Source organism: Diaporthe batatas, assembly GCF_019321695.1.
Source record: "Diaporthe batatas strain CRI 302-4 chromosome Unknown Contig00009, whole genome shotgun sequence".
NCBI classification, from domain to species: domain Eukaryota; kingdom Fungi; phylum Ascomycota; class Sordariomycetes; order Diaporthales; family Diaporthaceae; genus Diaporthe; species Diaporthe batatas.
This window is the reverse complement of record NW_025408556.1, coordinates 2,267,317-2,283,018: the sequence shown is the minus strand read 5'-3', so window position 1 is coordinate 2,283,018 and position 15,702 is coordinate 2,267,317. Positions and strand designations below refer to the sequence as shown.

General features: G+C 52.7%; 5 protein-coding genes across 5 annotated transcripts; 2 read left to right on the top strand and 3 right to left on the bottom strand.

The window, feature by feature from the left end:
• Positions 1 to 172: 172 nt before the first annotated feature.
• Positions 173 to 3,756, bottom strand: KVR01_008278 (uncharacterized protein; the record flags this gene model as incomplete). Its single annotated transcript, XM_044784425.1, has 9 exons — positions 173 to 1,074; positions 1,179 to 1,435; positions 1,524 to 1,717; positions 1,789 to 2,057; positions 2,131 to 2,864; positions 2,935 to 3,115; positions 3,205 to 3,271; positions 3,324 to 3,428; positions 3,514 to 3,756. 9 exons carry the CDS (start codon positions 3,754 to 3,756, stop codon positions 173 to 175), a joined length of 2,952 nt encoding a protein of 983 aa, XP_044643256.1.
• A 1,948-nt stretch (positions 3,757 to 5,704) lies between these two features.
• Positions 5,705 to 6,759, bottom strand: KVR01_007812 (uncharacterized protein; the record flags this gene model as incomplete). The annotated part of the gene is made up of 3 exons (XM_044786251.1): positions 5,705 to 5,794; positions 5,840 to 6,610; positions 6,670 to 6,759. The coding sequence occupies 3 exons, from the start codon at positions 6,757 to 6,759 to the stop codon at positions 5,705 to 5,707; spliced, it is 951 nt and encodes a 316-aa protein (XP_044642790.1).
• Positions 6,760 to 7,818: 1,059 nt separating this feature from the next.
• On the top strand, positions 7,819 to 9,669 carry KVR01_007781 (uncharacterized protein; the record flags this gene model as incomplete). The annotated part of the gene is made up of 4 exons (XM_044784669.1): positions 7,819 to 7,914; positions 7,980 to 8,359; positions 8,417 to 8,466; positions 8,569 to 9,669. 4 exons carry the CDS (start codon positions 7,819 to 7,821, stop codon positions 9,222 to 9,224), a joined length of 1,182 nt encoding a protein of 393 aa, XP_044642759.1. The 3' UTR covers positions 9,225 to 9,669.
• A 458-nt stretch (positions 9,670 to 10,127) lies between these two features.
• Positions 10,128 to 12,122, top strand: KVR01_007797 (uncharacterized protein). Its single transcript, XM_044783839.1, has one exon. The coding sequence runs from the start codon at positions 10,506 to 10,508 to the stop codon at positions 11,946 to 11,948; it is 1,443 nt and encodes a 480-aa protein (XP_044642775.1). The 5' UTR covers positions 10,128 to 10,505; the 3' UTR covers positions 11,949 to 12,122.
• Positions 12,123 to 12,142: 20 nt separating this feature from the next.
• KVR01_007804 (uncharacterized protein) lies at positions 12,143 to 13,967 on the bottom strand (the record flags this gene model as incomplete). The annotated part of the gene is made up of 3 exons (XM_044791209.1): positions 12,143 to 12,354; positions 12,412 to 13,758; positions 13,826 to 13,967. The coding sequence occupies 3 exons, from the start codon at positions 13,965 to 13,967 to the stop codon at positions 12,143 to 12,145; spliced, it is 1,701 nt and encodes a 566-aa protein (XP_044642782.1).
• Positions 13,968 to 15,702: the final 1,735 nt, after the last annotated feature.

Sequence of the window (15,702 nt, the reverse complement as noted above, 5' to 3'; positions counted from 1 at the left end):
AGCAGGTGCGTCAAGGCGTCTGTCTGTGATGTGGCAGCTGCGTACGTGTGTGCATGTTAGGGCGGACTTTTTGACGGTCTACTGTGTTGTGTTCTTTTTCCTTTCGAGGACTGCTCGTTTTATACCGTAGGTAATATAGAATTCTAGTATATTGAAACAGTGACTTGAAGAACTACGGACTAGGCGGTGTCTCCCCATTCCGGAACTCATATGCCTCAATATCCTCCTTGTCCTCATCCAACTCCACCGGGATAAGCGCGGAGGATCTGTCGGTGCCTGGGCTGCTGTCATCTGTGACGGCCTCCGAAGAAGACGACAAGGAAAGCGTACTCAAACTGGCTGCCAAATCCTTTTCTTTCTGAAACCCATGCCTGTAAATGATTTCCCTGCACCCGTCTCTGATAGCCGAGATCCGCTTCGTGGTATGCACCTTGACCGTGAGCGCAAGGCCAGAGTGAATCGGGAAGATCTCGTTGACCTCGGCGTGCACGAGCCCCCTGCGGGACTTGCAGGTCAGGCTCCCGTCGCGGTTCGCCACCTGGACCTTGTTCCTCGCGTAGTGCCTGGATATCCGCCTCAGGCTCTCCATCGTCGGGGCCCCCCCGTGGTCGCGGAAGCCTTTGTCCAGGATGATGACGAGGTCGCAGGCGCACTTGAGGACCATCCTGGCGGCGGCGGGCGCCTCGAGCATCAGCGTCGTGCCCAGCGGGAAGACGCAGATGTTGACCCAGGCGTGGCCCATGTAGCGGACCAGGTTTGACCACACGATCCTGCTGAGGATGGCCTCCGCCTCGAGGCTGTAGGATGCGGGCAGGCCGTAGCACCCGAAGACGATGTGGTTGCAGAGGACGCGCGATATCGTCGGCGTGCCGATCAGGCCGGCGATCACCACCTCCCACCCCGCGGAGACGTTGGTGACGGCGATCCGGAGCAGCCTGATCGTCTTCTCGATGGCTTGGTCGATCTTGGCGTCCACATCCTGGATCTGGACCGCGCACATCGTTTCGGAGATGACGGGGTCTATGACGGATGTCATTGTCATCTGAATCAGCTTGAGTGTCGATTCCGGGTCATCTACGTGCCAACCAGTCAATTTGACAGCCTTTATTGGATTTCATTTTGCGCGTGTCCGGGGATATGAGCAATTTAGGGCGATCGGGTCTAACGTACCTAGGTACTGTATGAGACAAATGTGAAGTCGGTTTTCAGCTTATCCCAGAAGAGCGCGGTCTCTGCATTAGTCTCGAAAGCGTGCTGGAACTCTCTCTTCTTTTGTTCTCTTATCTGAGTAGAATGGTCGTTGATCTTGAGGAGGATGTCTGCTTTTGTTCCTACAACGACGATTGGAAGCGATGGCGCTTCCTCGCTGATGGCTCTGAGCAGAACCACCATGGCGTGCTGGACCGGTCGTGAGTTGTGAGACTCGAGGCAAATCCTAGTCAACGAGGCATCGGTCAGCATTCGCTTAAAAGCCAACATGGTTCTGAGTTGGCAGTGCAGGGCCAGCAGGTCTTTCACCATACCAGATGGCATGAAGCTGCTCCTCTGGGTCAGAAGCCGACGACCTCCGTTTAAGGAACTTCTTGAAAGCGAGGAGTTCTCTATCCGTTCCGGTCTGAAAACCCTCGGAGTCATGGACCAGAAGTCCTGGATGTTGATCTGATTCGAAAGCCTCCTCGATGTTGTGCCGGCCCAGCTCATTGTGAGATTCGGTGGTCTGGAGCAGATATCAGTGTGTCTATGAGGAAATTGTAAACCTCGGAAGCCTGAGTCGCAAGTTCTACCAACCATGTCTGTGCCAAATACCCGGTTGAGAAGCGTTGACTTGCCAACACCCGCGTTGCCGCAAATCAGGATGCGAAATGTTGACAAGGTGGGTGTCTTGACCTGAAGATAGTCTCTTAGCCAAGGATGCCCGTTACCTCCGTACTCCATTGTTTCATCACGAAACTTCTCCAGCTGCGGTTTGAGATGAGCCAAGGCTTTTCCGATGCCTAGGGAGGAGCAAGTCTCGAGCAAGAAATAAGTCGACGGGTGGATCACAGTGCAATTCCGTGCTGTACAACATTGCAGTCAGATTACCATTTTGACACCAAGGTACGTCGTCGACAGAATGCCCATATGACTTGCCACTTTTGCTGTATCCCTTGAGTTCTTTTGAGTCATTCTGGAACACTTCGCGCTTCCCTAAGCCTATGTGGTTTGCAACCTTGCCCCATAGGTCGGTATTAAGGCGGACAAAGTGACGTGGGCGGTGAGCTGTTTCCTTGTTCGATTCTTCACCCTTTCTCCTCTTGTTCCGTTTCTGCAGCTTGTGTCTTATTACCGTCTGCAGATTACCATGGTTATGCGACGGACGCATATCCTGCATGGAAATCTCGAGCCCGTTTGAGTACTTGAATATCCACGGCACAGGTTGGTCGGAGCCAGAAGCACGCTCCGTATCAGGGTCTCGGAAAGAGAATGGCGTAGGCGGGAACACCAACTTGAGAGGGTCCTCAATTAAACCCTTGAGCCTGCCGTCGCTGTTGTGCTCGAGGACCAGTCCATACAGCTTGCTCTCGAGCAGCATCCACTGCAGCGGGTACAGTGAGAGGCCGTCGTACTCTGTGCCTCCTCCAATATCCCCATGCGTGCCGACAAACCAGGCTTGCACTATTGACGTTTCATTGTCGCTATTAGTGTCTGTACAGTCATATAAAGATGGAGATAGAGGCCTGCGCTCTTCGTTAAGGGCTAAGGCGTGACGGATTGCTTTGATAGACCTGGTTTGGGAGACATCCACGTCTCCCGTGTCCAAGGACATTTGCACCGTGTCGAAAAGACCCAAGAATTTGATCACCGGGGCCTCGTTCATCTCGGATCTGGTGAATACAGTCAGAAGGAATGCGATCAATTAGAATATGAGGCGTCGGATATAAGGAGAAAACGGACTTGACTCGGTACTCTTTGCCGCCATGGAAATACTTGGCAAAGCTTTGTTTTCTTTTTGCCAAACCTATGGCTTCGATAATCGATCTGGGCCTCTCTGAACCGCTGGAGGAGGATTGCCAACGGTTCTCATGCTCCTTAGTCACGCCATATTGCATGAGGCTTGCAACGGCTTGAACAATGTCTGATACCGGTCAGAGTGGCCCATTAGCCAAAGAGGCCGCTGCTACAGAGAATTCGGGTGTTGTGATCACTGAGATGATGAGAACTCACAGGCCACTCTGCTAAAACCAAAGAGCCAAAGCTCATCATCTGGGCTCTTGACTTGGGTGCAACAATACTGAATTTGTGTCAGTGGTAGAAAGATTGAGGGCGTGTTAGAAAGTACTCACTTGGTAAACTTCGCAGATTTTGTCACCGCAACCCGTACCATAAATACCTGCGTTCAGCTTCTCACTAGAACGCTTCACACCAACGCCAATGCCTTGAAAGTATTTCTTGATTATGCTCACGTTAACTTAGCATCTAAGGATAGTATAGACCCAGCCCTTGGGTCTAGAACTAGGTTTAAGGCACGCATACCTGATCAAAGTTGTTTCCATTTGCATCAGTAACAAGGCCCTCCTTCACTGAAGCCCACAACCGGAACACATTGCTGTTGTTGCCTCGGCCACATCCTTTGCAACCAACGGTCAGCAGTCGCCTCTGGTCAGGCCCACGGTCCCACGTTGTGGATGAATAGTTACCTTCCCTGCCATCCTCGTCGAACCACGTTCCATCCACACAGACCACAATTCTTCGCGGCAGATACGATTCGGGAGCCATCGACTTACGCGGGGTCTAAGCTTGGTGCACAGAGATTGTTGAAAGCGAATGTGAGCGATGGGCTGTTGACGGGCACTCAACAGTAAGGGGTCTGCAGGGTGAGTTTCTTTGCATCGCTGAGTTGTCTCAGATGGTGTAACTCCCAGAGATGAGCGCGAGTCGGGGGCCGGCCGAGACCGACTTCTCCCTTTCATTGCGAGCTACCAGAAATGCATTGCTGTATCACCAGATAGATCACACAATTCTCACGGGTGTGAAACGCCACACCAAATGATTGGTGCCCATCAAACGAGGCCCCTGCCTGTATGGGGCCCCTTTGACATCTAATGCACCTGACCTTGTCCAATCTATTAGTCGGGGCCATCCAAGTCGCTCGCAAGCAACGGCCATGAGGTGCATCATCAACCACTGACTTTAGTGAGGACCAGCGAGCCGTGTAATAAAAGAAGGTTATCATGTACACTGTTTGTTGCTACAATACTGTGCCTCGGGCAGATTGTGCACGGGTTACAACACAACCTATGGCAACAACCTTTCGGAGACCAGCCACCGTCAAAAGTCATTTTGCTTCGTGTGAGTGCCCGCTCGGCGCTTATGTGATGTAACCGCGAGTAAATTGTGCGTTGTATACATCCTGGAATACGAAGCAGCCTGTCATTGGACATGAAGCAAAGTGGCTGGCTGATGTTTCGGTTGCCCTATTCCAAGGTTTGCCTGGTCGCGCACCGTTGGGGGCGGGCGGGTCCACCACCCTGAGGAAGCGGTGCCTCCCACATGATGTGGTCGTCAGCCTATGAACAGGCGCAATGATACTACTGGCAACGGTTGTTTCGGGTCAGGGCCCATTTTCATTGCCCGAAGTGATACGGAAACGTCTCTCATCAGGCTCAGCAGTATCGCTCGATTTTCAGCTCGCAACTTGGAATACCCGCTACCCGAAGAGAGTCTTATATAGAAGACCAGCACTCCCCAGCTGATAGATGTCAACGCTAGAAGCTTTTCGGGCTTGTTTTGCCTTGCAACATTGACACTTTTTGCAGTCTGGTCTCGTTGAAACCTCTGCACGTCGCCTGCAACGACGCCACGTCTTTTTGCCAAGTGTTCCCCATGTTCAACTGCAATATTCTTGCTGAGAGGCAGTTGGAATAGAAACAACAAATAAATCTTGCGCTTTGTCAGCATCTTCAAGAACCAGCACTGAGTCCTATCTTTTCAATGAATCGATCATGAAAGACTGTATTCCATCCGGGCCATGGTCCATGGTCTGCTTATTGCCGCAGTCGCCGCCGCAGTCCTTGTCATCCTCAGTTTTCAACCTGTGCCAATGAAGTCCGTCATTGCCGGCATCGACTTAGCGGCCATTACGAGTTACTGTCAGCCGAATACATCACCAGGGAGGCAGGATGCCGAATTCGAGTATCATAAAAATACAGACAGCTGACAAGTAGCGTAGGGATATTGGGAGGCTGAAATGGGGCGCACTGGATCTTTAGAGCGAACGAGATGAGCGGCTGGGTATTCTTGGTATGAGGACCGAGGAAGAAGTCATCAATGTTTCCACCATTGCCGGGCACAGGTATGTTGACGTTGTCAGCCTAGTAATAACGCGAAGAAACTTCTTCATCGTCTACCGGAAATTAAAATTTCATCCAAAGCCGCACTCCTACCCTAGGATATTCACGATCACGAGCCGAAGTAACCGTGTCAATGGAGCAGCTCAGCAAAATTTGTGGCAAACCACTTATCTTGTGATGTATAGAGTTATCTACAAGAAATTTGTCACCAAAAAGACTTGGAGAAGACATTGCCGGTGGAGTAGAATGGGGTGGCAAACCACACAAGACCGGTGATAAAGGACTCAGCTCCCTAATTTCTGACATTATTCAAGCGTAATTGCTTGCCGTAAGCTGCAGGCATCTCATTCGGCGCATGACGGACCTATTGTTAGTCAGAGATACTTTTTCACTTGCTCTTCGCTCCAATCCCAGAATTTCTGCGTGGTTCCATTGCCACCCTCAGCACTTGACTTGGTCGCGGCCTCCCAGTCTTTGCGGATCGCCCCAAAGCGTCCAAAGGGCCACACAAGGCTTCCTGCTTTTTCAAGGGTGACTTCTGGCGACAGACCTGCCCACAGCTCAGTGTATGCGCCATTCACAACTGGATAGTTCATCGGGCCTGTCAAGGCCCTGAACACCGCTCCCTGTTGGCGGAAGAGGTCCGATTTGAGATTTCCAGGGTTGACACCGAGCCCAATGATGCCCTCCTTCTTATAGCGCCTGGACATTTCGAATCCATAGATCCAGTCGCCTGCCTTGCTGGCCCCATATAGGTATTTGGCATTCTTTTCAACATGGAAATCCAAGTTATCCATGTCGACAATGGTGTTCTTGTCACTGAAGAGGTCGGCGGCAGCCGAAGTTAGGTAGACGACACGAACTGTGCCGGGTGCCGTTGTCTTGTCTTGTGCAGTGGCAATCAATGTTGGAGTCAACAACTTCGTGAAGAGGAAAGGTCCCAAGCAGTTCACGCCAAAGTGCTTCTCGTAACCCTGCACTGTTCGCTCCACTTTGTTCTCGGGCCCCATGAACCCGGCATTGTTGAACAGGACGTGAAGCCTTGACTCAGCAGCGGTGAACGTTTCTGCAGAGGCCTTGATGGTGCTAAGGTCTGAGAGATCGAGGACAAGTGGTACGAGTGTACCTGATGAATTGGGCACCGCAGCCTGGATGTCTTTGACTGCTTGGCTGACCTTATCTTCGGAACGTGCCGTCACATAGACCTTGCCATTCTTAGAGTATAGCATGCGAGACAATTCTTTTCCGATGCCAGTGTTCGCACCGGTGACGAGATAGACCTATAGCCAAGGGTTGATGAGTATATTGTGCGTAGAAGGGGAACCCCCTGGTCGCTTACCTTTCCCTTGAGGTCTGGGACATCTTTCTCGGTGAAAGTGGGCTTTGGAGGGAAGGAAGTTGTCCAAACGCTCGCGAGAGAAGGTGCCATTGTGTATTCTGGTGGGAAAAAGATGGATTTGATCTGGTTGCCAACCTTCCACGCCTCTGGGCACTAGCCAGGCTGTGAGATCGATGCGTCGGTGTGCTTGGAGTCATTCTTAAATACTACCCACTCCCCACAATTTCTTTTGCAGATACTTACCAACAGGTTTCATCGGTCCGATAGCGCGCTCTTTTGATTGCTTTGAATTTGGACTGTTGGTGCTACGCTCCGTACTGAGGGGCGCAGTAGTAGTGGAGTGTTTCCCGGGATCGCTTCAAGTTCTAGCTGCCAACAGCCCATTTCCTCACTGCACATTGGTTCGGGTCCGTACGCTTGTAATGAATGCGACGATACCTTACTCAGTTTGTACGAAGATCTACACCTTCAAAGTTTACTACGCAGAAACCCATGAATTTTGCTTGATGTCGACTAGGGAGGACGACATGATCGACGGATGGAGCCTGCCACCAGTGGGTCCCAAAAAGATTACCACACAAGCAGCTGCACAGATTTCCCGTTTAGAGATGCGCTTTAAGGAGTATCTGCCCGTGAAGATTTCTTGTTCGTCCACACACAATTATTTCCCTACACTGGCTGGCCGACCTACCAGCAGATAACGTGAAGAGCACGCACAACCTGGGCATTATTCAAATTTCGGGTCCAGACACGCATCCGAACAGAGTTACACCCAGACTCGTGGAGTCTGTTCTGAACACTTTTCGACGATAACCCCCTCAGTTTGTCTGGTTGCGGCACTTCCGGCATACACGTGACCCCTAATTAGACTGCGTCCACCAGACAGGAATTTAAGATGGCGATTGAAGTATGGAAAGACTCGGAGCAACTTGGAGGGTTTGTTCTATGTGTGGTGGCAATTCCTGTGTGCTGTCTAGCTACAGCATTGCGCTTCGCGGCCCCTAAGAAGACAACAGGAAGAGAGAATCTGGAGAATTGGCTGGCTCTGGCGTCTTTGTTCTTTTTTCTGGTTTACACCCTTATGTTCCTATATCGTTCGTCTCACCCGTTCTACCACCCTGACTGCCATGTCGGGACTCTCCAGCACTGATGATCTATTTCCTGATAGTTCTGACGGTACTCAACGGCCGTAGTCTGACTGAGCTGAAGATGGGTCCTCCAGAGACCATCTTACACGTGCTGAAAGTAAGTCTACGGTTGTTAGTTTCTTCGTTGGTGTTTTAGGAAACGCCATACTGACCAATCTCTAGGTCGGCTGGGCAATGGCGCCCCAATTTTGTCCTAACCAGCTGCTGACGAAATTAACGTTGCTTTTGTTCTACTATCGCATCTTCTGGATTCACAAGGGCTTTGTCCGCTGTCTTTGGTGCATCGGTATCCTCACAATTCTATGGTCCTTCTCGGTCTATCTTGTCAAGTGGATGATGTGTTGGCCAGTGACATATATCTGGGACAAGACTTTGCCTGGTGGGAAATGCATTAAGATGCCTATATTCTTTGCTGTCAACGAGAGCGCCAACTCTGTGATTGACTTCGTGATGATCGCTTTAGCGATTCGGATCGTTACTACCCTTCAGATGAGCCTCTATGAGAAGATCAGGCTTAGCATCTTATTCTCGGTTGGCAGCTTGTAAGTTGGACCGTGGTTGCTCAAAATTTGATATGAACTAAGCTGACAGTATTACAGATCTGGTATCGTTGGTTTCATCAAGATTGCGGAAGCATACTCTACAGCATGTAAGTTTGATATAGATCCTGGTGGTCGATTTCCGGACAAGTGACATAGGAATCAGATGATGCAAATGAGGTGAGAGTGTGCTAACAATTTAATTACTATAGACACGAGTGTTCTGGACCCTATTTGGGACATTACGCAGATGGCAACCAGTATCATATGCTGTTGTGCGCCAACGTTTCCTTCTGTGTTTGCTGGTTTCAAGTGGCACAGAGCGGTATCGTCATTCCTGTCGTCCTTACGGTCGTTGAAGGAGAGGTCTAGTGCCAATAGGGACCGGAGCGATGGTGATCCGCGGGTGCCAAAGGATGTAAGCTGCCCAAGCCATGCGAACACACGGGTTCCCGAGTCTGCGGTCAACCAGATGAGCGATCGTCCATGTGATGGGTATGAAGTCGCCAACACAGGCCATGGCAACGGTGGATCGTGGGTGCCGGGGAGCATGACACAGCCGAGCTTCGCATGGGCGCAGCTTCCGGTGGTGTATCAAGCCGACGGTCAGCCATCGTATGGTTATGGATATGTCAACGCAGATCCAAGGAATGGTGTATTCTGGGTGCCGATGAACTTCAGCCAACAAAACCCAGCTTCGACACCGGCTGCTGCGGCATATCTTCCGAATGGTCCACCATCTGATGGGTATCGGTCTGACACTGGGTCACACCAGATGGCATCCCACCACATGTCTTCAACTGATGTCCTCAATCCACCCTACCAGATAGAAGTGATCTATGTGCCGCAAGCCACTCAGTATAGATGAGGAAAATAGCGGTATCACGAAGCCGAAAACTTAGGATGATCGCGAACCTTGCTTTGTGGAGTTGTGGTCTATTCAATTCGATGTTCACTCCCTGCGCATTGAAATTCTGCCTGGTAGATGTGATAGGTTGTCATGAAATGACAGTAATTTGGGCCTTTCTTCACGTCGGAGGACTGAAGAGACCTATGTGTCTGGTGATTTAGCACAGGTGGTATTACAGTTGGCTGCCGTCTGAGTGAAGAACCTTTTGGGACGGGAAATCTGACTAGAGACACAGTGTGCAAGTGAACAATTTTATTATCTAATAGAGGCGCTCGTTGTACTTTTGAAGATGCCTTGAAAGAATGACTGCCGGTGGTGTGCAGAGAAACCTGCGTCTTCAGGGTCTCACCTCTATAAGCATTCGGTCTTTCGCGGGGATTTCATGGGCTCGAAGACCTGTTAGCATTCGATCAAGACAAGAAGCATAGAAGATGGTGTTTCATCACTATAATTGGCTGAAAACAGATTCCGGAGACATGGCGTTTCTATAGTCTCTTGGTGGAGTATTCCGATGTCCTTCCACCCGCAAAAACAAACATCTGGCTGTGATGCAGCCGATCTGTCTTGAGTTTGAGCTGTCAGATAGGCTATTGACATGCTGTGATAAGCAATGTGCATTGCCCCAACCACCCATGGATGCCTTGGACACGATTGGAGATGATCGTCGTGGTGTGCTGAGTGATACAGTATTACTGTGTCACACCAACAGCCAACCGTTCTTTGGGTCATCTCCTGCAGGTCACTCGGCATTTTCTGCACTTCTGCCCGAAACCACTCAAACAGGCAGGTTTTATAAACGCGGGCAGCAAAAACGCTAGGCACCTGCAGTACGATCGTTAATGTAAAAAGATGAGGAGGCACGTCGCTTCCAACCCCCACAACGGTCAACTGGTGCTGGTTGCCCAGCTGCCCAGCTGCCCAGCCGCGCAGCTGTGCCTCGAGGATGATCGCCGCCACAGCTGAACCTCAGCCAGCCAGAACGGTTAGCTGCAGGAATGTGTTGGTCCAAGTAAGACAAAGAAAAAGTAGTGAGACGGACTCACCGTGGTGTACACAAAAAATGGATGAACATAACAACCCCTCTCTGCCCACCGAATATTCCCCCGGCCCCTCGAGTCACAAACAATGTCATCGTCACCTGCGCCCGACAGCTTCATGCCCACGGCTCCTATAAGAGGAATGATCCGGAACTGAGCAAGTACCACAACCTCATCAAACCACGGCACCCCCACACCAGCCATGTCTCACCCAATCCCCCAGCCGAAAGGTCTCCCCCTGGTAGGCAACCTCCTGGACGTCAGCCCCTCCAACACCTGGCAGTCCCTGCAGCGCTTGTCGGAGAAGTATGGCGAGATCTTCCAGATCAAGGTCCTCGGAAAGACGATCGTGTTCGTGGCGGGCGCCGCGCTGGTCGAGGAGCTCTGCGACGAGAAGCGCTTCCGGAAGTACGTGGGCGGGCCCATCGTGGAGATCCGGAGCGCGGTGCACGACGCGCTGTTCACGGCGTTCGACCACGAGGAGATGTGGGGCGTCGCACACCGCATCATCGCGCCGAGGCTGACGCCTGATGCCGTGCGGGAAGGATGCGACGACATTGTCGGCTGCACAGTCGAGCTGATTCAGAAGTGGAAGGGGTTGGGGGCGTCCGAGGGCGGAGTCGACCTGATGGACGAGCTGAACAGGCTCAATCTTGAGGCCACGGCGCTGACCATGTTCAGCAAGAAGCTGAACTGCATCAGTGCTGCTGAGAGCCACCCGATGCTGCAGGGCATGGAGGACAGCACTGCAGAGGCAATGAAGAGGCCCAATCGCCCGGGTCTCCTCAACTGGCTGCTCTACGGCGGCAAGTTCAAGAACGCGATCAAGGTCATGCGCGAGGACTTCGCCGCCGATATGGTGTATCACAGGAAGCAGAACCCAACAAGCCGCAGGGACGTCCTCTGGGCCCTCATGGAAGGCAAAGACGACCAGACAGGCAAGGGCCTGACGGAGAGCCAGGTCATCGACGAGATCGTGAGCATGCCCATCGGCAGCTCAACGGCGCCGTGCATGCTCGGCACCCAGGTGTACTACCTCATCCGGAACAAGGCGTGCGTCGCCAAGGCCAGGGAGGAGCTGGACCGCGTCGTCGGGCCCTGGTCGGGCGCGGCTGGGGCAGCGGGCGATGCGGCGCAGATCCGCGCCGAGCACCTCCCGCAGCTCAAGTACGTCGAGGCCGTCGTCCGCGAGTCCCTGAGGCTGAGCTTCGCCGCGCCCGGCTTCAACATCGAGCCGGTGCCCCGGCCCAAGGCGCCGAGCGGCGACGCGGACAAGAGCCCTGTGTTCCTCGCGGGCGGCAAGTATCAGATCGCGCACGACCAGCCCATGATTCTCGTCCTCGCGGGGGCGAACCGCGACCCTTCTGTCTTCGATGACCCTCTCTCGTTCAGGCCTGAGCGCATGTTGGGTCAGGGGTTTGAGGAGCTGCCCCCCGGCGTGAAGAAGTGGTTCGGGAACGGGAAAAGGGAGTGCATAGGCAAACACTGGGCTTGGCAGTTCAACATGGTGGTCACGGCGATGCTGATCAGGGAGTGTGACTTTGAGCTGGTGGACCCGGATTGGAAGCTGGATGGGCACCAGGACGGCTGGTTTAATTACAGGCCTGCTGGGCTCAAGGTTAGAGTGAAGCCGAGGGCTTCGTGAAGTATAACAGAGTGGATCTCGACCAATGAGTACTTTGGACAAAATCTGCAATGCCGGCAACTTCAGGGCAAAAGTAGGTTTCGAGGATTTGCTGCGGTGGGGAAATAGGTCAGGGGTGGTATTATGCTACAGTAATTTGTCAACAGACCCGAAATTGCATCACCAATATTGCTCATTCCGATGTGGAGCCACATCTATTCCTTTTTGTCAAATGTCTCCTGAACTGGCGACTCACTGACGCCGTCTCCTTCAACAACAGGTACCGGCTCACAAGGGACGACACCCCATTTCGCAAGCTCCCGACTTGTGAATGTGCCATAATAATCCACCTCGTCATACTCGCCCATACCAGGGACTGGAAACAGTTTATTGAGGACAAAGAAAACCGACGAGCTGATGAAGAATCCTGGCCGGCCGTGTTAGCATCACGAGGAATAGGCAGAATTATGAGGGTCTCTCTTACCAACTAGGAAGGCCATATAGTACAGTTGATACAGTGCTTTAGGCCCACCTGTGTTTCCGCCCGCCGTTAGGATTAGACCGCCTATCGTCGGCGCCCAGCCACATGGCCAAGCAACGATGGCCCTCCAATTGATTCCGTGGAAATACCAATATGATGTGTCGTTGGTGCGATACAAGTGGCTGAGACGGATCTTGCCTCTCCGGAGCAGCAAGAAGTCTGTTGTCATGATGCCGATGATGGGGCTCAGAAAGACAGAGAATGAGCTCAGAACGCTGACAAAGGTCGTCGCCCGGTTGATGAGTTGCCAGGGCTGGCAAATCCAAGCCGCCACGAAGGTGATAATTGCCCCACGACGGATGTCGATGTAGTGAGGGAACAGCCCAGCCAGATCGATGCCCCCAGCCACGGCATTGCCACAGATGTTCTCGAAGCAGGCGGTCAGTGCGAATCCGAAAGCCAGGAAGAACACCCCCGCCCGCGCTTTAGAAGACCCGTGACCGTTGTCCATCATGACCATCAACAGATCCGGTGGGTTCCAATAGACCTCACCGTATATCTTCTGGGAAGCAGAAGTTGTAACCAGACCGATGAATGAAACAAGCACCCCGACAATCCAAGCAGAAAGGATCGTGCCTCCGACATAGTGCTTCGGCCCCTTCGCGTAACGCCCAAAATCGCTCGAGTTGGTGATCCCAGCCGCGATCCCGCCAACCATCTGGTTGATGCCAGCCATCATCAACCACGACGAGTTCCTCCAGCCGCCGGGGACATTCTGCCCCTGCGTCATCAGCGGGCCGACCCCCTTGGCCGTGGCCAGCGCCCAGGTCATCATGCACAGCATGCCGATGCCGCAGTAGGCGCTGGTGATGCGGAACGGCCACTTGAACCTCTCGGGGCGGATGAGGAGGAACGGCGCCGAGGCCGCCCAGAACACGACGAAGCCCACGAACTGGTAGCCCGTGGTGACGGCGGCCATGCCCGCGGGCAGGAACTCGGGCATCTCGGCGAAGCTGGGCCAGATGGCCGTCAGGCACACGGCCGCCAGCCTGCCGCCGTTCCAGCACTGGATCGCGTTCCAGAGGAAGTTGAGCAGGATGCGCTGGAGCAGCGGGACGTAGCTGGCCCGGAGGCCCCAGGAGAACCTGTTCTGGATGGTGAAGCCGATGTGCCAGGTTAGTCCGCACCAGGCGATGAGCGTTGAGAAGAGGGATATCAGGAGGCGGCCGATGAGGATGATTCCCATCGACTGGGAGACTGAGAGCCCTTGCGTCAGGAATGTGTTCGGGGACTGCCAATTGCTGATGTTGAGACTGGAAATCGTCCAATATCCGAAAAACAGGAACCAGTCTTGAGCGAAAGGAGTGTCAGAAATCCTTCTTGAATATAGTGATAGTGTGCCTTGCGTGTGACGTACTCCAGGTTCTCCTCTCTGGGGGTAGTGGGATCAGGTCTCTGTTTGACCAAGAATCGGTCTGTTCATGCCGCGTCTCGTCGCCATGCAGCCGTACTTTTCCTTCGATCACTCCTAATCGTGCTTTGATACCACTGTTTCCCATGGCTGATGATCACACGCCAGGCAGTCTGTTTTGAGTGCAGAAAAATTCAGTACAGACGTAGAATTTTAGTGGAAGATGTAATCATGAAAACCCGTGGTAGTATTTCATGGGTTCGGAAGTGAGACATCGGGGACGTCAGCCCCTCATCCCGCGAGGGCGTGAACGCGGTGATATTGCCCCATCAGTGGCATTCGACTCGTACGAATGGGACCAAAGCATCAAAGATAGGCAAATAGTGACTGCATGACTACCGTCCTACCATATCTCCTGCACCCGACTAGGAAATCACATATTCACTTGGCCCAAGTACGATATCAATAAGCCGTTAATATGGTCTCCTCTCTCATCAGGGATCCGCATGCCGGGCGGCACTTGGCGGAGGACGCCGATCCCGGTGCATGGTGATAAGCGCAAATGCCAGCTTTCAGCGAGCTGCGTCCAGGGCATTTTCAACTGGACCTCTGGAAGAGGGCTAGAATTTGCCGAAACTTGGTTTACGAACAGAAGTCGGTATCAAGGGTTTGGTTCAGTCTAACTTAGTCACAATATAGTGGAATCGCTTTGCACGGATGCCGGATGGGCTTGTCTGCCTCTCACGAGTACCAGCCATTATGCACCGAAGTCAGGCCCAGTTTGATCTGCATTGATGTGACATGATTGGGACGTCTGTACGGACACTTTGTGATATAGCAGGCTTCGACGCCCTGAAAGTCCGCAATCTCCTGCTCGACCATATTGAGGTAGTTGTAATTCCCATCCTGAACACGAGAACCGAGGCTGCCCGTGGGAAAGTCCGCATAAGCTGCAAGCTCTGGTAGATATGCATCCCGCAGTTTTCATGATCTTGCAATCACGAGAAAGTCGCCCGTAATGAAATCAGCTACGTCTTCGGTGATCTCGGGTTTGAAACCCAGGATGTAATTTGCTTGTCGCCGTCCATCCAGCCACGCCTCCAGGTTTCGGTCAAAGGCACAGTCGTCCTTCATACCGGCAGCACGCAACTTGTTCTCCTGCGCCCAGCCTCGAAACAACCTCTCCTCGTAGGATATCTTGAGTGAGATCGGTGAAAGTGAATAGTCAGATATGCAGCCTGTTGGGATCTGGGCTTCACGAAGCAACGGTTGAAACACGAGGACGAGCGTTTATAGAAAAGGAATTTGTCCGGATAGGTAAGTCTTAGAGATTCCATTTCTTTCACAAGGAGCCCTGATATTCGTTTTGCATTACAGGGGGCGGCTGGTGCGGTACTTTTGCCCTCAGCTGATCGCTGCTTTAACGACAACGAGTACCCACAGGACCGCACAGCAGCAGCGCCCGGCCCGACGAAACAAGTCGACACACAAAAAGAGTCCGCGCTGCAGTCGGGGTCAGACCAGCAGGATGCCTCGATTTCTTCAGACCGGCGCGTGAAAGTGAAAAAGCCTTTCTCATTTTGGATGTCGCTTTTGTCGCTGGCGCTTACAGCGATAGTCACATCTTGGGATGCCACTGCTCTGGCTGTCGCTTTACCAGTATGTCCCAAAGTTGGATCCACAGCATTCATTATCTTGTATACTGACAGGCACCAAGCACATCACAGAACAGCTCCAAGGGACCACGCTTGAGTCTTTCTGGGCTAACATCTCGTTCATGCTGGGGGTCGCCGTGACCCAGCCCATCTACGTCAGCTTCTCGGATGTCCTAGGCCGAAAGATTCCATTCTATGCGTCAACAGGGATCTTCATTATTGGGGCGA